The sequence below is a fragment of the Mobula birostris genome, chromosome 6, assembly GCF_030028105.1.
Source record: "Mobula birostris isolate sMobBir1 chromosome 6, sMobBir1.hap1, whole genome shotgun sequence".
In the NCBI taxonomy this organism is placed as follows: Eukaryota; Metazoa; Chordata; class Chondrichthyes; order Myliobatiformes; family Myliobatidae; genus Mobula; species Mobula birostris.
The window spans coordinates 137342843-137364618 of NC_092375.1; the positions used below are offsets into that span (position 1 = coordinate 137342843).

The 21776-nt window shown below is 41.5% G+C and overlaps 1 protein-coding gene across 6 annotated transcripts in view; it reads right to left on the reverse strand.

Moving 5' to 3' along the window:
- The window catches only part of als2b (alsin Rho guanine nucleotide exchange factor ALS2 b), a 136222-nt gene that overhangs the window by 109851 nt on the left and 4595 nt on the right, over positions 1–21776 (reverse strand). For 5 of the 6 annotated variants that reach the window (XM_072261442.1, XM_072261445.1, XM_072261443.1 and 2 more), the window contains exons 2-3: positions 11179–11270; positions 1831–1985 (exon numbers count right to left, since the gene is read on the reverse strand). In XM_072261442.1, the coding sequence (XP_072117543.1) occupies positions 1831–1985; positions 11179–11198 (175 nt within the window). In that variant the 5' untranslated portion in view covers positions 11199–11270. Of the gene's footprint in view, positions 1–1830; positions 1986–11178; positions 11271–13439; positions 13712–21776 lie in introns of all 6 variants that reach the window. The other variant, XM_072261441.1, reaches the window with a different exon arrangement.

Genomic DNA, 21776 nt, shown 5'->3' on the forward strand with positions numbered 1-21776 from the left:
ACTTTCGAGAGACTCTGAGACTTTTACCGTGCCATGGCCTGTTCTTATCAAATTACGGTATTGCTTTGCACTGTTGTAACTATGTTATAATTATGTGGTTTTTGTTAGTTTTTAAGTCAGTTTGTCATGTGTTTTCGTGATATCATTCTGGAAAAATATTTTTATCATTTTTAGTGCATGCATTACTAAATGACAATAAAAGGGGACTGCGTGTCCTCATAATCATAATCATAATCATAAAATGAACATCTGGCGAAGCATCAATTGTCACTTGTAGAAGAGTTCTGCCATCCTTGAACAGGGAGGTGATTCCTAAATATATTACTAAAAGAACAGAAAATGCTCGATATGTTCAGCAGGTTGGCCTGCTTCTGTGGAGAAAAAAACTCAGTTAGTATTTCAAGATGATGATCTTCCAGTTCAGCAAAGTGTTTCAATTTTTAGCAGCTGCAATGTTCTCAGTGTCATGCAGTACGGAAACAGAAACTTCTGGCCACAATTTCCATGCTGACCATCAGCATCCTTTTATACTAATCCCATATTATCATTCCTGCATGTCCAGATTCCCTGAGATTTTGCCACTCTAGGAGAAAATTACAGCAAGCAAATTACTAGGAGCAAATCTTTGGGCTGCAGAAGGCAACCGAAGCACCAGAGGAAACCCACACACAGTTACAGGGAGAATGCACAAACTCCACACAGAGAGACCCAGACGTCGGGTTTGAATCTCAGTTGTTGGAGTTGTGAGGCAACAGCTCTACAAGCTGAAGCATTGTGCTACATCCAAAGCTTTACTTAGTGGCACTGGGAAGACCAGCCACCCTGTTATCTTGGGCAGGTAACCATAAACTCAGTTGGAGAGGTTAATCTTAAGAAGATCTTGAGAGGCTTAGGAATGTATCTCACAGTTCCAACATTGCCTTCTACTTTTCCAATCTCCTCATTCATCTCCCACTATCTGCATCTTCAAGCATTATTTAGAATTAACTACCTTTTACTGCCCTCTTTCAACCACCATTTGTGTCAGAGTCTTCCGGTGAGCAAAGGGATCAATGTTGAGGGTTGAATGACTCAAGCGGGAACATAAGACAATGATTTTGGTTTCCTTTGTGTGTAACCACTGGAATCTTGTCTCATCCAGGACTTAGAGACATGTAAGCAGTAGAGGGGTTAGAAGATGGTCAAGACGCACAACTGGGTATAGATTCGGTTAATGTTACTGAGAAGAGGAATTGCAACTTAACAAGAAAACCAGTTGTTATTTGTCTAGAGAGGCAGTGGAATAGGTGGAAAACAGGAATATTGGGGTAGGAGTGCAACTTACAATTTCTCAAGCCTTCACTATTCAATCATCTGTAAATCAGCTTCAGCTTTTGATTCAATTCCTTTGAAATCCCTAGCCACCAAAAATCAAAAAGAAATGCTTTCAAATTCAATGAACCATAAAACATTTAGGGAGGGAGCTCTGGATTTCCATTCCTCTTTGTAAGTGAGGCTGTTTCCTAAACCCATTTCTGAAAGACCTGTGCCTGTACTCAGAAAGGGTGGTGAGAGACAAAATGAATTCTGGCAAGAGACCACATGCTAATCATTACACATTATCTTGTCACATCACATTACAATTTCACAGCCCTGTCTATTGCATCTTGTAGACCAGCAAAGAGGTCAATGGAGGTTTGGCATGTCTGGTTCACATTTGCCAGCTTATACCCTTGCAAAGGTACCACCGCTGCCCACCACACACCCCCACCTCCCCAACACACCCACCCTGGAGCAAGTCTTACAACCTGCTGCATTGCATGTTCAATCACTCATGCTTGACCCACTTACCTTCGGTCAGGAATAGTCCGTGTTCTGTTCCCAGGGCAGCCTGTAACACAACCTTTCTGCCAAAACCAGGCAGCAGCTCCGGGATTCCAGAGTTACCATACCCTCTCCAGATATGTAGAATGCCCCGCTCCTGAGGATTCTCTTGCTCTTTCAGGCTATACAACATAAAATAGAAAAAAACATGCTAAAACACCTTTAAAAGCTAAACCACATTTTTATTAACAAATCTTCCCTCTGCATACATTGTCTCTGTATCTTTGATCCCTTCTTTCCTCCTGGTTTATTTTATTTGTATCAACCCGATGAGTTGAGGGCCAGCACATAACCTGTGGTTGTGTGAAACACTTCCACGTCAATCATTCTGCAACAACTTCTAACTGGTAGTTTAAACCAGCTTTGATAGGGATCCTGTCTGTAACCACACAATACTCAGCATAGTTCCTTTGCTGGAAGGAGTGATGTTTTTTACCTCCCCCTCCTAACCCTCTTCCTGTTCCTCTGTCTTGTGACAGCCTGTTCTAGAAGTTACTTGGAATTTATCCAACAGCATAGTTCGTAACCTTTTGCCCAATGATTTACTTCAGAAGTGTAGTCTCTGATGTTATGGTCACAATGTGGCAGCTAATATGCTAACAGCAGCTCAGATAAGCAGCAATAAGATTCATTATTTTTTGTGAAAGTGATTGTAATACAGAGAAGTGATTTGGGACATAGGAAGAGTTGCCCTGCTATTCTCTGAAACATTGTTGAAAGATCTCTATATTCAACTAAGGATACAGACCAAGAATCAGTATAATGAATTATATGTAAGACGGCTCCTCAAGAAGTGCACAACTCCCCAAATAATCAGAACATCACCAGAGATTATGTTTAACTCATCGAATGGACTTGAACACACAACTGGGTTGGGCAGGTTAAGTGACTGAATGAGCACTGGTAAATGGTGTTCTATGTAGAAAGTCTGAGTTATGAACTCCGCTAAGAGGAATTCATTATCAGAGGAATAATTAAATGGTAAAAGATTGCAGATGAGCAAAATACTGTGTCATGTCCATTCACCCCAGAGTTTGATACTGACTTGTGTTATCCCAGTTAGGGGGCACCATGGTAGTGTAGTGGTTAGCATGACACTATTACAGCTGGGGGTGTCAGAGTTTGGAATTCAATCCCAGTGTCTGCCAGGAGTCTCTCTACATCGTTCCAGTGGAACATGGAGGTTTTTTCCAGGTGCTCCGGTTTCCTCCCACAGTCAAACAATGTACCAGGTAGGTTAACTGGTCATTGTAATTAGTCCAGAGATTAGGTTAGGGTTAAATCAGGGCTGTCGGGAGGTGTTAGGCAACATGGCTCAAAGGGCTGGAAGAACTTATTCTGCACCATATCTCCAAATAAAAATTAAGGTACTTAGGAACTGGTGATTAAGGTACTTAGGAACTGGTTCCAGGAGCTAAGTTATCTATGAAAGCAGGGGAAGATGGGACAGGGGAATGAATATTAAATGATTGAATAGCTAAGGTTTGAACCTGATGCCATGTTGAAGATTGACACAAAGTCTAAGGTTGTTGGTGAACACGAAGGAAGATGTATTGACAGTGTAGGAGCCCTGTGTCTATTTTCTATCCATGTATATATTTTCTGTCTGTATTGTAGTTTGTGGTGCATTTATTATGGTAATCTGTCATGTGGGTTGGGCTGTAGTAGAAGCAAATGAGTATAGTTGTGTATTCCCGTTTTGTTGGTTGCTAAGTTTAGTCTAGTGAGAATGAGTAAGTCATGGGGTATGTTTTTTTTGTTAACTGTTAATTGGAACGTTATTAGGCCTCTTAAAACGCATATAGAATGCTAATTGGAACATTATTGGAATGCTAATTATGCTTAGTATCACTTAGTTATATCACTAATTTAGTTGAGTTAGTTCTTTTATCACTACAAGATCATTCGTGTTTGCTGGCTTTGTAATAAAGGATTGGATATACCTCTTACGATTTGGAAATTTGTTATTTGACAATGGGTCAAACAGTGTCGGTTACCTTGCGTAGTCTTTCAACGGTTTTGGTTTGTTTTCAAGTAACCGCTATATTTTGTTATACCAAATGAACTCCAGTCTACAGCAAAGGACTGCCTTGGATCCACTGGCAAAATGGGAATTGCAACACTGAGAAGAACACGTTGGAAACTCAAGCAGCTTACAGTAGGATTATCTGTGATTCATGCTGTGTATTTGTGATTTGAACACAGTTTTGAATGGGCAGCACTGCCCATCCACAGGGGACCATTGCTTGACTGTGTGGTGATTGCCTAAGGGATCGTCACTTCATTTTATTGAAGTGCTGAAATATTCCGGTTGTTGACGTTTGAACTGAGGGTTGTTTGTTCGGTCTGGTTTAAGCGCTGTGTATATGCGGACAGTTTGTTGACTACATTTACTCAATCGAATAATGCCAGTGCTGCAGGCGAACAAAGAATTAATTGCAAGTTGTGTAATGAGAGAAGGTATCATGAGTGTATCAAAGCATGGAATTGGCATCAACAACCCTACAGTTAGGGCTTGCAAAAGAGAAATTAAAGCTAGTCTTCAAAAGGAGTATGAAACAAATGTGAACAAAATTATGATTTAATACTATCAATTAATGATCTTATAAAAATTTTTAAAAATGCCTTTCAAGTGCAATCTTGTCTTGAGGATTTGACTAATCCTCAAGGGCAAACAAAAAAAACAGAACCAATATTTTTTCAAACATTGATTGCGATTGCAGTGCATTCGTAAAGGATATGAAACAATGGTGACCCATTGTTTGACTATGCATAGAGCAGGTGACCCAAAGGATGACGTGAAACTGAATGACAGTGTGTCTAATGTCAGCGCTTGAAGCTCTGCTGCAAGAAGAACATTATCTGTATCTACTACCTCCTCTGCATGCATTAAAATGGAGGCTGATCTAGCTGCATTAATCGTATGTCAATGATTATTCAAGGACCAACATGCGCTGGAAAGCGTGGAGCAGATGGAAGAGCAAGAAGTGTATCTACAGAAAAGAAAGAAACAGCTTAAGTTGGAGGAAGAAATTGCTGCACAAATGGCTAAAGTATTGCAACAAACGAGGCAAACCCAATCGCAGGACACAGGCACGGAGATTGAGTTAGGATGCAGACGCGGGCATGAAAATTGAACAGCAAACAGGAGGGAGTGCAGGAAAGAAGGAGGCAGGCAGAACTTATCTTGACATGGAGCGTAGAAGGGAAAACGGCAGACAAAACTTTTTTTAGCACGGAGAGACGGAGTTACACAGGTAAACCTCAGAACTGGAGTAGAACTTAGAAAACTTATCTTGACACAGAGAGACTGAGTTTCACAGGTAAATCTCGGTACTGAAGCAAAACTTAGAACGCACAATCCTAAGCGGCCAGGAAACGTTAATTACCACACTGGCAAAACCAACAATCTGGCAACTACTGGGTGCAAAACCGGGGTTCTTATGCTGCAGGTCTTGAGGAAAACCAGGTGTGCCGCCATCAAAGGAAATTAGGAGAAAATGGGGAATTAACGGTTGAAACCACGGCACAATCAAAGGGAATTAGGAGAAAATGGGGAATTAACAGTCTGGACCGTGACATAGAGTTAATAGGCTAAAGGCTTCAAGTGTGGCGAGTACCAAAGGTACTCCAGCAGGATGGTCCTATGATGTGAGTCCTATATTGAAAAGGCATAAAGAAAAGCAATAAACACCCAATGTGAATGCTGATTTATTCATTCACCATGTGTCTGTGAAACATGATCAAGACGGGTAGTTCTTGGTGTTTACTTTCATCCTGCATTAATGAGGCACCCTGAGCCAACGTCACATCCAACAGCTCGAAGTCCTCAAGGTGACATTACAGCATGGAAACATTCTTGTTTTAGATGGCAGGGGTCAAAATAGCACTATTGATATTATGAGGAAGCCAAATGACATAACAACCTTATTGATACAACAGCAACACATTTCATCTTTGCCTAAAAGAGAGATTCAAATCTTCGATGGAAATCCATTGCTGTATCATGCATTTATGAGGGCTTTTGTAAACAGTGTTGAAGGCAAGGCTAACAGCTATAGTGACTGCCTCTATTTCCTTGAATGGTACACTAGAGATTGCCCTAGAGAACTTGTCAGAAGTTGCCAGCTTGTTGATTCTTAGAAATGGTATCTAAAAGCCAAGACTTTACTACAGGAACATTTTGTATATGAACAGAAAATTGCACCCACCTACATGCAAAAGGTTCTTTCTTGGAAGACTTATCAAGTCTGAAGACATGAAAGCTCTTCAAGACTGCAGTCTTTTTCTTAGGGGCTGTTGCAATGCTATGAAAGAAGTGCAGTACGAGTGAGCAGCACATGCCTGCTAATTTGTAGTTTGTCGTAAAGTAATTGCCCTATTTACTCAGGAATAAATGGAGAAGAGTGGTCTGTAAACTGCAAGAAAGGCACAACCCTTTCTCTGACATTGATTTTATAGAAAGGCAAATAAGGATTGCTGCAGACCCAGTGTTCAGGAATATACTGAATGCTACATCACCAGCAATAAGCAAAGGTGTCAACAAAACTAAGTCACAACTTCATTCTGTGGCTAAAGGAAGCAGCTAAACCACTGCTGAAGTCACTGTGAGAAGTAAAGCTAAAACTGAACCTGAAACAAAAAGGAAGGGAAATAGACCCGTCAGCCAAAAAGGATAGTCTGTTCTGCGAGGGTGAACATAGGCTAAATTTGTGCCCTCAGCTGTAAATAAGGGCTCAAAGTGAGAAGGTTGCCTTCCTAAAAGAAGATAGTGTCTGCTTTGGCTGTGTGTGTACAGGACACATCAGCAAGGACTGCAGGAAGCGTCTTTCATGCAAGGTATGCAGTGGCAAGCATTCCAGCATGGTTCATATTCACTCTGTCGGAAAGGGTGCAGAATCAGAGCAAGCCATGAAAGAATCAGACACAGCAGTGAATAGTGCCCTGGTATCTAATGGCCTTACAGGGACTGGCGATCATGATTGCAAACTTCCCATAGTTCCAGTACAAGTGAAGTCTAAGAAGGGTAACAAGACAGTGGTTACTTACGCTTTCCTAGATCAAGGAAGCACGGCAATGTTCTGCACAGCTCAATCTCACAGGAAAAAGGACACACATTCTCTTACCCACCATGGGTCAAGAGAAGCTCATGAGGAGCTACTTTGTTTCAAGATTGGAAGTGGCTGTCTTAGATGATGAAAACTATTGTGAACTACCTAACATCTATACACAGTATAGTACGCCTGCCCACAAATAGAACATTCCACAACAGAGGGATTTCCAGGGATGGTCTCAACTGCAACATGTCCATTTGCCAGAGATTGAGCTGCTGATAGGGACAAACGTTCCTGAAGCATTGGAGCCATTGCAAATGATTCAAAAAGATTGCAAAGGACAAAATTGGTCCTCTAGAAGATCAGAATGGTAATCTATGTGTGGAGCCAAAACAGATGAAGGAGATTTTCAATGGAATTTTGCAACTGTATTTACTCAGGAGATGGATACAGAGTCTATAGAAGTGCGGTCATGGACCCCATACTGATTACAGAGGAGCATGTGTTTACAGTCTTGAGGCAAATTAGGCTGGAGGAATCCACAGGCCGTGACAAGGTGTTCACTTGGACCATATAGGAGGCAAGAGCAGAAATGCAGGGGCTTAGCAGAGGTACTTAAATCATCCTTAGTGACAGTTGAGGTATCAGAGGATTGGAGGATAAATAACGTTGTTTCGCTGTTTAAAATAAAGTCTCTAAAAATAACCCAGGAAATTACAGGCTGGTAGCCAGACATCAGTAGTAGGAAAGTTATTGGAAGGTATTCAAAGAGACCGGATATATGAGCGTTTGGATAGACATGGACTAATTAGGGATATTCAGCATGACATTGTGCATGGTAGGTCATGTCTAACCAATCTTATAGAGTTTTTCAAGGAAGTTACCAAGAAAGCTGATGAAGGCAAGGCAGTGGATGTTATCTACATGTACTTTTGCAAACTATTTGACAAAGTCCTGCATGGGAGGTTGATCAAAAAGTTTCAGTCGCTTGGAATTTTCAAGAAGAGGTAGTAAATTGGCTTTGTGGGAGAATCCAGAGAGTGGTAGTAGATGGCTGCCTCTCTGACTGGAGGCCTGTGACTAGTGAAGTGCCACAGGGATCGGTGCTGGGTCCATTGTTGTTTGTCATCTACATCAATAATCAATAATGTGATGAACTGGATCAGCAAATTTACGGATGACACCAAGATTGGTTTAAGATGCCGCTGGTGAACCTCAGTGACTTCTGGCTGGTTGCTAACGAAACAACAAAAACAACTAAATACTTCATTAATCACACTTTTTCTGGCAAATGATCATCACAATTAATAGGCTGTAACTTCCCTTTGGACATGGAGGCAATTCGATGTGGTAGAACCAAGGCAAGGTGAGGCAGTGGGCCCATCGCCAAAAGCAACGAAGACCCGAGGTTTGATCAATTTAAGCGCCATGCTGAAGGCGGCGAGATCCAGGCACCATTGACTAAACCTGATATTTGGATGGAGACTTAAGATGCTTGAACTCACTTTTGGACATTGATTTAAGCACCGGGCATAATCGGAAAGTTTAGGTACAGGCCAAATCAAAGCAGTAGGGCCAGGCCCCAGAGTGCATTGCGGTGATGGAACCTGATGTTCGGATTCCTATTTAGGCATCAGATCACTGCTCCATGACTCAATTCTGCGCTGGACTATAGGACTCTCCTTGCAGACTTCAGTTCAAAACGCTATTTGCTTGTGGTTACTGTTTGCATGGTGTGCTTTTTCTCTCGGTGCATTGGGTGTTCCATGGTCTTTTTTTAATTTGGGTCCTTTTGGGTTTCTATGTTTCGTGTCAACCTGTAAGGAGACAAATCTCAAGGTTGCATAATGTATATATATTTTAGTAATAAATGTACTTTGGACTTTAAAGGTTGGGAATGCAGTGGACAGCGAGGAAATCTACCAGAGCTTCCAGCGGGGAAAAATAGTCTGAAAAATGGCAGATGGAATTTAATGCAGACAAATGTGAGGTTTTGCAGTCTGGTAGGACCAACCGGGGTAGGTCTTATACAGTGAATGGTAGGGCACTGAGGAGCTCAGAAAAACAAAGGGACCTGCGATTATAAGTCCATAATTCATTGTAAGTGGTGTCACAGGCAGATAGGATCATAAAGAAAGCTTTCAGCACATTGGTCTTCATAAATCAAAGAATTGAGTACAGGAGATGGGATATTATGTTGAAGTTACAGAAGACATTGCTGAGGCCTTAATTTAGAGTATTGTGTGCAGTTTTGGTCACCTACCTACAGGAAGCATGTAAATAAGGTTGAAGGAGTACAGAGAAAATTTGCAAGGATTTTGCCAGAACTGGAGGACCTGAGTTATAAGGAAAGATTGAATAGCATAGGACTTTATTCCTTCGAACGTAGAAGATTAAAGGGAGATTTGTTAGAGGTATACAAAATTATAAGGGGTATAGAGAGGGTAAATGCAAGTAGGCTTTCTCCTCTGAGGTTGGATGAGACTACAACTATAGGTTATGGGTTAAGGATGAAAGGTGAAATGTTTAAGGAGAACTTGAGGGGAAACTTCTTCACTCAGAGGGTCGTGAGGGTGTGGAATGAGATGCCAGAGCATGTGGTGAATTCAACTCGATTTAACATGTAATTGAAATGTGGATAGGGACATGAATGGTAGGGGTATGGAGGGCTATGGTCAGGGTGCACGTCGAAGGGAGTAGGCAGTTTAAATAGTTTGGCACAGACTAGACAGTCTGAAGGGCCTGTTTCTGTGCTGTATTTTTCTATGACTCTACGACTCACAGAGTTAATGATGGAACCTATGCAATCAGAACAATTTTGGTTTGGACTGTGAATGGACCACTGATAGGAGACCTTTGTGATGGAAGAAACTGCACAGCCAGAGCTGACAGTTAACAGGATCTCAGTTTTCAACTTGGATGAGCTTTGGCAGCAGCAGTTTAAGGCAGACTTCCCTGAACGTAGTGAAGATGAACAACCTAGTTTGTCAAAAGAAGATCACAAGTTCACGGAACTGGTTATAAATTCTGCAAAACTGGCGTAAAGTCACTACCAGATTTGTTTACCTTTGAGAAAGAAAGAAGTTAACATGCTAAATAATAGCAAGATTCTGAACAGCATGCTCTAATTCTAAGGAAGAGGTTTAAGAAAGATTTGTCAGTTTACACTGACTACGCAGCTTTCATGAAGGATGTCATCTCCAAACGTTACACTGAAAGAGTGCCAGCAGAGGACCTGGAACTCAGTGATGGGAAAGTCTGGTATATTCCACATCATGATGTTTATCACCCCAGAAAAGGAAAACTGTGTTGTGTTTGACCGTGGAGCAACTTTTTAGGGAATAGCACAATGTTCAGCTTTTACAGGGACCAGGTATTAAATCAATGTTTCATCAGATTAAAGTACCAGCAGAAGATGCAGATCTATTAAGATTTCTCTGGTGGTCTAAAGGTGACCTCAGCCAAGATATGGTGGACTTTAGAATGGTGGCACATCTCTTTGGAGCAAATTCATCACCGAGCTGTGCCAACTTTGTTCTTGGAAAGTGTGTGGAAGACAATGAAGAAAAGTTCAACTGTGATATGGAGGATAAGGTTTTGCATTGCTTCTATGTTGATGACGGTCTTGTGTCAGTGTCCTCTGAGGAAGAAGCAGTATCTCTATATCATCATCTTCTTCCATTTGTGCTAGAGTTGGCTTTTGACTCACAAAGTGGATAAGCAACAGACATTGTGTTCTGATACCAGAAGAGCAAAGAGCAAAAGACATGAAGGATTTGGATTTGGATCAAGATATTCCTTCGATGGAGAGGTGGGCAATGGTGCATCCAATCTGATACTTCCAAGTTTAAGATCACGATCTCAGTCTGCTATTGCTATCTGCTAAGAAGATCCTACAAAATCTATGTAAGAAAGGGCTTGGCTGGGATGACACTATACCAACATCAGTTGCTAATGAGTGGACAAGCTGGTTGGAAGAACTCTGCCAGTTGAAAAGCTTCAACAGTATTAGGTGTTTGAAACCCTTGGATTTTGGAGTAGTTATTGTGGCACAGTTATTCTACTTTATAGACACAAGCACAGGTGGTTAAGAAGCAGTGACCAACCTATTGTTGCATAACACATGCTTTCAGATACACAGTATGAGGATTTCGGAAAGCTATTTTTGTCATCAGGTACATTTTCCCCAGTGTCTTTCCTGGTCCTAGACTCCCAATTTCCTCATCCAGATCCAATAAAAGCTTTCAGATGCAAATGTTACCTTGTGTCCTGGCCAGCCATTAATAGGTGTTTCCCTCACTGCTGTCCATTTCAGACCTTTTCAGCTCTTCATTAAATTCCATAGGGTGGAACCTTGAGACAAGAAAGAATTATTCAATTTACACAACAAAATACCATATCCATATCCATCAGACCCACCAAATTACTTACCATTCAAATTCTCATTCATGTTCCCACTTGACTTTGAAAGTAAGTACTGTTCACTCTCCCTTACAAGATCTGTTATCAGTAGCCATGCCTTCCAAACATCTACTCATGAACTTTCTCTGTCCTGAAGACTATTTCCTAGGTTCTGGCTTCCAGTCCTCATCAGATTGTCTAATGTTTTAATACTTCCCAATGCATTATGATCTTCTGGCAACTTCTCATTTTAACCTTGCCGTTTAGATCTCTGTCCCTATTACGGGACTGAAATGATCATTATCATGGTCCCTGCAACATGTCTTTGTGGCTCTCTTACGAGGTTACAATTCCTTCTCCTTTTTCTTGACTTAAAATGGCTGAACATGTCATCCCCCAATGCGCTGAATGATCAAGGATCCAGAGTCAGTCTACTTGCAACTGAAGTGTGCTATTTGAGTCTCTTACTAGCTCTTCTTTCAGTTAGTCCTGACAAAGGGTCTCGCCCTGAAACGTCCACTGTACCTCTTCCTAGAGATGCTGCTGCGTTCACCAGCAACTTTTATGTGTGTTGCTGTGCTACTTGAGTTGAGCTTTTTGCCCCATGCCTTCTCTATCTTGATAATCAGATTCAGATTAATTTATTTATCGAAACACACTCTACAGTGAAATGCATTGTTTGCATTAATAACTAACACACCCAAGGATGAGCTGGGGCCAGCCCACAAGTGTTGCCATATGCATCCGCCACCCACCACGCTGGGCAAAACAACATAGAATACAGCAAAACAAAACATACCAATCAACAAAGCAACACCAGCAAAACAAGCCCTGTCCCTCCCTCCCACCCATGCACATACACAGTCCTCTAACCCCAGGGGAGGCCGACTTCAGCCTCCAGCGGACTCGTGAATTTGCAGACATTGGGCCTTTGACTTCCCCAGCAGAATTACAGAGATTTGCAGGCTTAGGCTTCTGGCCATTGGGCCTCGACTTCCAGCTCCATAAACTGCTGATCACACCTAAGTCTCAGCCCATCTACACTGAAGTATTTATCCTTGATATGGTAAATTGAGACTCCATATTCTTTCTCTCACCATACTCATCATAATTCGTCTCTCGTTATACTCCACCATTGGGTAGTGGATAGTGGCTCCATATGTCACTACTACAGAGAGTAACGACCCTGCCTTACATGAGTCGTGGGCTCAGCTGGCTCGGACTGACAATACCCGGTATGGGCCCCTATCCAGGGTTACGGATCCCACTGCCTTGTGGGTATCTTCACGAGAAGAGAAGGCTAAGGAGTAAACCCTACACAAATCCAGAGTGGAGCCCCTAAGGCGGTTGGATGACGTATCACGTCACCTCCCAGCAGCTCCTGCAGCCAAGCTGATGCCAAATGTACTGCTTCGCATTCCTTTGGACCACATCCGCAAGGCCAAGAGGCGGATCTTGATGTCTGGGCAGCCCAGGATCTCCATATTCATCGCCCAGGTCTGCGCCCCGGAAGTAACCGGGCGTATCCATTGTCTACGTAGACAGATGGAGCCATTACTTACATTATTTATTATATTCTACCTGTAAATTTAACTTCATCCACAATTCTGCTGCCCATTCCCTAAATTTTTGGGGCTCATTAGCCCTGTGTTTATTAAACTGTGTCGGCTTCTGGTCATTGAACACCTTCATCTTAAAATTGTCGTTCATTTTTTTCAAATCCCTTTAAGTCCCCAATCCCTACATTTCAATGTAGATTCTTTAGTTCCACAACCTGCTGACATCTCTGCATTCTTCCACCTCCAGTCTCTTGTTCATCCACCCCCTTCCTTCCCACCACCATTAGTAGCCATGGTCTCAGTACCAAGGTTTGGAATTTCCTCTCTGGGGTTCTTCACCTCTCTCTCTCCCTCATTTGAGATGCTCTGTAAAGTCTACCCGAGTTTCTAGTTTTTATTTGGCTCTGTCATTTACTGTATGAGCTTGCTCAAGTGAAATGCCTTTGGTGTTTTATTATTAAAATGCAAGTTGTTCATTCACTACCTTCCCCAGACTTTTCCCATTCCATTAAAAACACAATTAACAACCTCTTCATTTCACAGTTGGACTTCTCCTACTCACCTTGAATGACCTGCCATTATTGCACTTTGAATCAGCTTGACGTCTTGCAAACTTCATGTTTCCAAGTCCCACCTTACATCAGCTTCAACTTGCTTATTACTCTTCCAATCACTGATCTACAGTGGCTCCTGGACCCCAAGTGCTTTCAGTTACAAGTTCAAATCCATACTTCAAGTTCCTCCAAGGCATTCATAACACCGTTATCTTCTTAAGGTGACAACCTGTTGAGGTTGTTTTCCATCAACTCCCTCTTCTTGTTTATCCAGTCCTTTCTACAACATAAAAACATAGAAACTAGGAGCAGGTATAGGCCACCTGCTATTCAATAGGATCATGGCTGATCTGTCCACCAAACATCCCCATTCCACATAACCCTCAATCCCCCTATGGTGCAAAAATCTGTCTAACTGTGTCTCTGGGGCAAGCAGTCCCCTCCCTGCCATCTGTCCTAAATCTACTCCCCTAAACATGATCAGTGCCAACTATGCTTTCAGCTATATACAGTACACTGAAGGCTTTGCAATTCCTTCTCTGAACCTTTTTAACCGTCTCCTCTATAAAATCCGACTCATTGGGTCACTTAGCCTGATCTGTAACTGTGTCAGGGTAATATATGCTCCAGTAAGTGTCTTCTACACAGGTGATTTTAAAAAGTGCAAACTGTTCATTGGGTCCCAATTAGAAACAGTTCCGGGGAAAAAAATTATCATCTTTCAGTTTCATAGTCCATTCTTAAAATAACACATTAGTTTAAGCTCATACCTGTCCTTCATGTGAAAAATAAAACTGGGCAAACCCTTCCCATCAAACTCGACCTTAATGCACCTCTAACCTCTAGCTAAGCTGTTCAAATACAGTTACAATACTGACATCAGTCTGGCAATGTGAAAAATTGCCTGGATATGTTCTGTCCAGGACAAATCAAAGGCAGATGATTACTGTCAAATCAAAGGGAGATGATTACTATCCAATCAAACTACTCTCCATCATCAGAGAGCTACCACACAGCACTTATTTACTAATAATCTGCTCATCGATCCCCAGTCTGTGTTCCCCTTAAAACAACTGTGCTCAAGACCTCATTAGACCTGGATGCAAATGTCGATCAAAGAGCTGAATCCCAGGGGTAAGATGAGACTGAATCCTCTTGACCTCGCATGCTGTCGTCACGGTAAAACAAAAGTCAATGCTCCATCAAGGGGAAAACTCTCCAATTCGTGAATCATATCTGCCAAGGGCAAGTCAAAGGCTAGGCATACAGCAATGGGTGACTGACTTCCTGACATCCCAAAGCTTTTCCATAATCTGCTTGGCACAAATCAGGAGTGTGATGGGATACTTTTCCCTTGTCTGGATAAGTGCAATTCTAACATTACACATGAAGTTTAACTATCCAGGACAAATTAGCCTGAGCTCGAGTGACATCTGGGAATTTCTGGGAGCAATGCAGAAGGCACAAGATACATCCCAAAGATGAGGAAGTATTCTAAAGGCAGGATGATGCAACTTGTGGCTGACAAGGGAAGTCAAAGCCAACATAAAAACAAAAGAGGGGACATATAACAGAGTGAAAATTAGTGAGAGGATTGGGAAATTTTAAAAAACTGACAGAAGGCAACTATAAAAATCATTGTGGCGGTAAAGATGAAATATGAAAGTAAGCTAGCCAATAATAACAAAAACGATACCAAAAGTTTTTTTCAGATAAAAAGAGAGGTGAGAGTAGATATTGGACCACTGGAAATGACGCTGGAGAGATAGTAATGGAAGACAAGAAAATGGCGGGCAAACTGAAGAAGCACTTTCAATCAGTCTTCACTATGGAAGATACTAGCAGTACGCCAGAAGTTTGAGAGTGTCATGGGCAGAAGTGAGTGCAGTTGCTATTACTTGGGAGATGGTGCTTGGGAAACTAAAAGGTCTGAAGGTAGATAAGTCACCTGGACCTTATGGTTCATAAAAGAGGAGGCATTAGTAATGATCTTTCAAAAATCAATAGATCCTGGCATGATTCTGGAGAAATGGAAAATTGCAAATGTCACTCCACTCTTCAAGGAGGGAGGATATTATATGCCAGTTAGTCCAATGTCAGTGGTTAGGAAGATGTTGGAGTCAATTATTAAAGGGTGTGGTTTCAGGGTACTTGAAGGAGAATTTCTTTAGTCAGAAGGTGTTGAATTTGTCACAGACAGTTGTGGAGGCCAGGTCACTGGTTGCATTTAAAGCAGAGGTTGATAGGTTCTGGATTATTCAGGGCACGAAAGGCTACAGGGACGAGGCAGGAGAATGGTGTTGGAAGGAAATTGGATCAGCCATGATGAAATGGTAGAGCAGACTCAATGGGCCAAATGGCCTAATTCTGCTCCTATGTTTTATGGTCTTATTGTCATGTCATCCACCACCTTAAACATTTATCCCCACATTCACTGTGCAGTGGCAGTGTTCATTCAGCACAGATCACCCTGACAACTCCAGAACTCAGAATCTTCACCACCAAGGATCTCAATGTCTACAGGTGGATGGGAACACTAGCACCTGCATGTTCTCCAAATTGCACACAATTCTGAATTGGAGGTACACACAGGGATACTTTATTAGATACCTCCTGCACCGAATAAAATGGCCACTGAGTGTATGTTCATACTCTGCTGCTGCTGTAGCCCAACCACTTCAAGGTTCGACATGTTGTGCATTCAGTGATACTCTTCTACACACCACTGTTGTAACACGTGGTTGTTTGAATTACTGTCAGCTTGATCCAGTCTGGCGATTCTCCTCTGACCTCCCTCATTAACAACATATTTTTGCCCACAGAACTGACACTCACTGGATGTTGTTTTTTTTTTAACTCTAGAGACTGTTGTGTGTGAAAATCCCAGGAGATCAGCAGTTTCTGAGAAACTCAAACCACCCTGCAGTTCCACAGTCAAAGTCACTTGGATCACATTTCTTCCTCATTCTGATGTTTCGTCTGAACAACAACTGAACCTCTTGACCAGGTCTGCATGCTTTTAATGCACTGAGTTGCTGCCACATGATTGGCTAATTAGATATTTGCAAAAATTAGGTGCTCAGGTGTTACCGCATAAATTGGCCACTGAGTATGTATCATCATGCCTTCAATGTTGTGATGTGTACATGCTGGAACTCCCTATCTTACAGTAAAGTGGGAGTACTCTCACCACATACTCACTACTATCTTTCTCAATGATATTTAGAACCATACAAAAAAACGCTGACATTCTCAGCAATGCCCATATCCTAAAACAGCACAGTATGAGGTATATTAAACATAAAAGTTATAACTTTTCAAAAAGCTGCTCACTGCTACTGTGTCAAATCAGGTAGAGGTGAGTGATAAATCCTGGTCTTACCACTGATCACTGTTAAAATAACAGACCAAATAAAATCATGATGTACTATTTCCTAGTGGTATTGAACACCTGAAACCACCTTCAAAGAGCAAAATTTCCCACTGCCCCTTCATGATCTGTAAAAATACTCCATCTTGTATTGTATCTGTTGATGCCATTGCAAGCCACCAGAGAGTCTTGGGGTGTATGAATAAAGGGAAGCTGAAACCCGGACTGACACCAAAATGAATTCTACACTTTGTGAACTTTCATCTCAAACTTCTAGTTCAAGAAAGTTATCACTTTGTTGCAAACCAGAGCAAAACCTTCTTCTGAAATTCATGATAATAGCTAAGATGTCAAGTTCATCAAAAGTTCAAAGTTCAAAGTAAATTTATTCTCGAAGTACATATATGTCAACAAATACTACCTTGAGATTCATTTTCTTGCAGGCATACACATTAGAACAAACAAATACAAATGAATCAATGAAAAACTATTTTGTTGTATTATTAACAGGAAACTTAAAATAGTTATGAGGTATTTTTTAAGTTGCCAATTTGTTCTGACTGCATTGAAATTGAGTCTTTATTTATATTATATTTATCACTTCTAATTTCAAGAAGTCTTTGATAAGATACTACATTGTAGAATAATGACTAGGTCATAGTATGTGAAGACAGGAGCCAAACAGAATCCAACACAGCAGCCATTCAGCCTGATAAAATGCATTCACCATGTTCACAATATATAAACACTTTGGACTCTGCAATTAGCAGCACTATTCCTCAAGTTGCAGGTGACATCAAAGTTTAAGTTTCACTCCTGAATATAGAAATATAAAAAGAACAAGAAAAAACTTTGCAAAATGCAATGGATAATTCCATGACAATGGATTATGGCTCATTGCAGGCAGGTAAGATTAGTTACAATTGGCATCATGGCTGGCACAGACATTGTGTGCTGAATGGTCCTGTTCCTGTAATGTACTATTCTACAGTCTGAGGTGTTGCATCTGATGAGGCAGAATAGGGAGGCGCCAGTAGTTAGGTTCAGCAGAGGAAATCTGGCTGTACAAATATACAAATAACTAATAGTGGAATTGGAAATTAATAAAGCCATATTTAAAAAAAAAACAAATGAAGCATTAGGGTTTACTTGTAACTGAACTGAATTAAAAAGTAGGAAGGTCATACTAATCTCAAGAGATTCTGCAGATGCTGGAAATCCAAAGCAGCACACACAAAATGCCACCAGAACTCATCAAGTCAGGCAGTGTCTATGGAAATGAATAAACAGTTGACGTTTTGGGCTGACATCCTTCATCAGGGCTGGAAAGGAAGAGGGAAGAAGCCAGAACAAGAAGGTGGGATGGAGTACAAACTAGAAGGTGATAGGTGAGTGAGGGAGCATTTTGAAGTAAGAAACTGGGAGGTGACACGTTAAAAAGGTAAATGGCTGGAGAGAAAAAGAATCAGATAGGAGAGGAGAGTGGACCACTGGTGAAAGAAAAGGAGGAAAGGAACTGAGGGGAGGTGATACACTGGTGAGGAGAAGAGAAGAGGTAAAGGGGGGTCAGGAGGGAGATTACTTGGGGAGGGATGAATGGACAAGGGAATCATGGAGGGTGTGATCCCTGTGAAAAGTGGAGAGTACGTGGGAGGTAAAGGTGTGTTTGGTGATAGGGTCCCATTGAAGACGGTGGAAGTTGTGGAGAATGAGGTGCTGGATGTGGAGGCTTATGGGGTGGCAGTTGAAGACAAGAGGAATTCTATCCCTGTTAAGGTGACGGGCAGAAGCGGTGAGCGCAGATGTCCAGGAAATATGGGTGAGGGCAACATCAATGGTGGAGGAAGGGAAACCCAATTCCTAAAGGGAGGAGGGCATCTCTAATGTCCTAGAAAGGAAGACCTCATCCTGGGAACAGATGCAACAGAGACAAAGGATCTGAGAAAACGGTCATACTAATGTTGTACTGAACTTTGTTTAAATCTTACTTTGGGAATACTTATAAACCCAAATTATAAAATATGGATTCATTGAGAAAAAAATTCACGGCAGTATATACTGGAATCAGAGATCATTAATCAAGATAGATTGAACAGGTCTGAATTCATTACTCCAGAAACGGAAAAAAAATCTAAGAAATTACCCAATAGAAGTCTTTCAATAAATTGCCAGGTAAATATAGAGGAGGTACTGTATTTTCAGACCATAAAACATAGCAGCTGAATTAGGGCATTTGGCCCATCAAGTCTGCTTTGTCATTCCATCAAGGCTGATTTATTATCCCTCTCAACTCCATTCTCCCTGTAACCTTTGATACCCTGACCAATCAAGAACCCACCAGCCTCTGCTTTAATCATATCCAAAGACTTGTCTCCACCGCCGTCTGCGGACATAGGCCAAAAAGGGAAGGGGGATGAAGAAAGACAGTACCAAATTAGAGCCTGTTAATATAAGATAATGAATACTCACTACTGTCATTACAAACTAGCAACTTCTGCTTTCTAACAGTAAATGGTCCTGATGACTCTACAAATGTCTTGGCTGTGCCAGTGATAACAGTGCTCCTATCCAATGAAACTGCACACTCTATTCAGTCCCTAAGTGAAACCTACAGCAGTCTCATATAAGCACAATTACTTCAGCACCCCCTGATATTCCAGTTAGAGCATTGCAAAACACAATTGGAAAAATGTTTGCCTGTTGCCCTAACATGTTGGTTTGTACTTACAATACTGCAATATTTAAACAACAGCTATTGCATACCAGGGGAACAAGTCATCATTGATATACCTCCACAGTCATTTCCAATAAGCTCAGGTTGTGTAATGTAGAGTACCAGGACGCAGTATTAGACAAGGTAGGTTTGATAGAGCAAAGGATGGCACAAGCAGCTGCAGGACTGTAAATATAAAACACTGGGATACTTAGTACTGGTAAGGTACAGTTCTGTTACTCTGTAAAAATGGAGTGTCATTACTCATACTGTAGGTACATTTCAGTGAGAAAACAAAATCACTGGATGGTCAATACAACAAAATCACTGGATGGTCAATACAAGACTTACTGCATAACAAATACAGTTAGGTACACCTGCTCATTAAAGCAAATATCGAATCAGCTAATCATGTGGCAACAAGTCAGTGTGTTAAAGCACGCGGACATGGTCAAGAGGTTCAGTTGTTCTTCAGACCAAACATCAGGATGGGAAAGAAATGTGACCTAAGTGACTTTGACCATAGAATGATTGTTGGTGCCAGATGTTGTGAATCGAGTATCTCAGAAATTGCTGATCTCCTGAGATTTTCACATACAACAGTCTTGAGAGTTTAAGGAGAATGACATGAGAAACAATCCAGTGAGTTGCAGTTCTGTTGGAAAAATGCCTCGTTAATGATAGAGGTCAGAGGAGAATGGCCAGACTGTTTCAAACTGACAGGAAGGCGACAGTAACTCAAATAACCACATATTACAACATTTGTGTGCAGCACAGCATCTCTGAATGCACAGCACATCGAATCTTGATTCAGCAGCAGATGAACACCAGCGTACACTCAGTGGCCACTTTATTAGGTACAGGAAGTAACAGATAAAGTGGCCGCTGAAGTACACACGATATTGATACATAGAGCCCTGAGACTATAGCACTGGGTAAATCACCAGTGGATGCACACTGTTATAATCTTGGGGGTTCAGGAATAGTCGCTATAGTACACCAGAATGTCAGTGAATATAGAGTCACTGCATAAAAAGGAGTAAGTTTGTTACTGTGACACTGTAATGTTGGAGAGAGTTCTATCATTGCCTAACACAGATGGCTTTAGTTGTGTTATTGCAGTAACAACACATTAAGTACATAGAGCCACACTCACAGACAATCTTACACTCTGACACTCACACATAATCCCACACTCCCTGACACTCACACACAATCCCACACTATCTGACTCTCACACTCAATCGCACTCTCTCTGGCATTCACACACAATCCCACACTCTCTTCCACTCACACATAATCCCACAGTCTCTGACAATCACACAAAATCTCACTCTCTCTGATATTCACACATAATCCCATACTGACACTCACCCATAATCCCACACTCTCTGACGCCACACATAATCCCACTCACCCTGACACTCACACACAATCCCACACTCCCTGACCCTCACACACATTCCCACACTCTCTGACACTCACACATAATCCCACACTCTCTACACTTACACATAATCCCAGAAACCCGCACACAATCCCGACATATTCCCACACTCTCTTCCACTCACACATAATCCCACACTCTCTGACATTCACGCATAATCCTACACTCTGACACTCATGCACAATCCCACACTCTCCAACACTCACACACAATCACACACTTTCTGCCAGTCACACATAATCCCACACTCTATGGCTATGTCCACACTAGACCAGATAATTTTGAAGACACCGGTTTCGAGTAAAAATGACAGGTGTCCACACTATGTGTTTTTTCAAAATATCTCTGTCCACACCAAAACGGATATTCGGGCGAACCTACTCCTACTGGGCATGCGCAGACACATCTACAAAAAACAAGCGGAGAGGAAATGGTATAATATTTACGTTCCTGCGGTGGCGTTGTGCTATTTCTATACAATAAAACTAGAGTACCAACAACAGCGAAAGAAAGTTTTCAACAATGTCTTCAAGGAATACAAAGAAAACCTCCGCTGGAAAAAGCAGACCGGACTTCTTCATTTAGACAGACAACGAAGTCGAGCTATTTCTGCGAGTTACAAATGACTACAAAGTCAGCAAAGCAGTAGAGATGTTTAATTCCAAACAAACTATTAACGTAGACAATAAAGTAAATAACACACGCATTAAGCTGTCCTCTTCAAGATCAACAAGGGATTGGAATCTTCTGCTGCCAGACATCTGCAGTATTTCTGACATTAATATTTTTAAAGATAGACTCAATCAAATCAATTT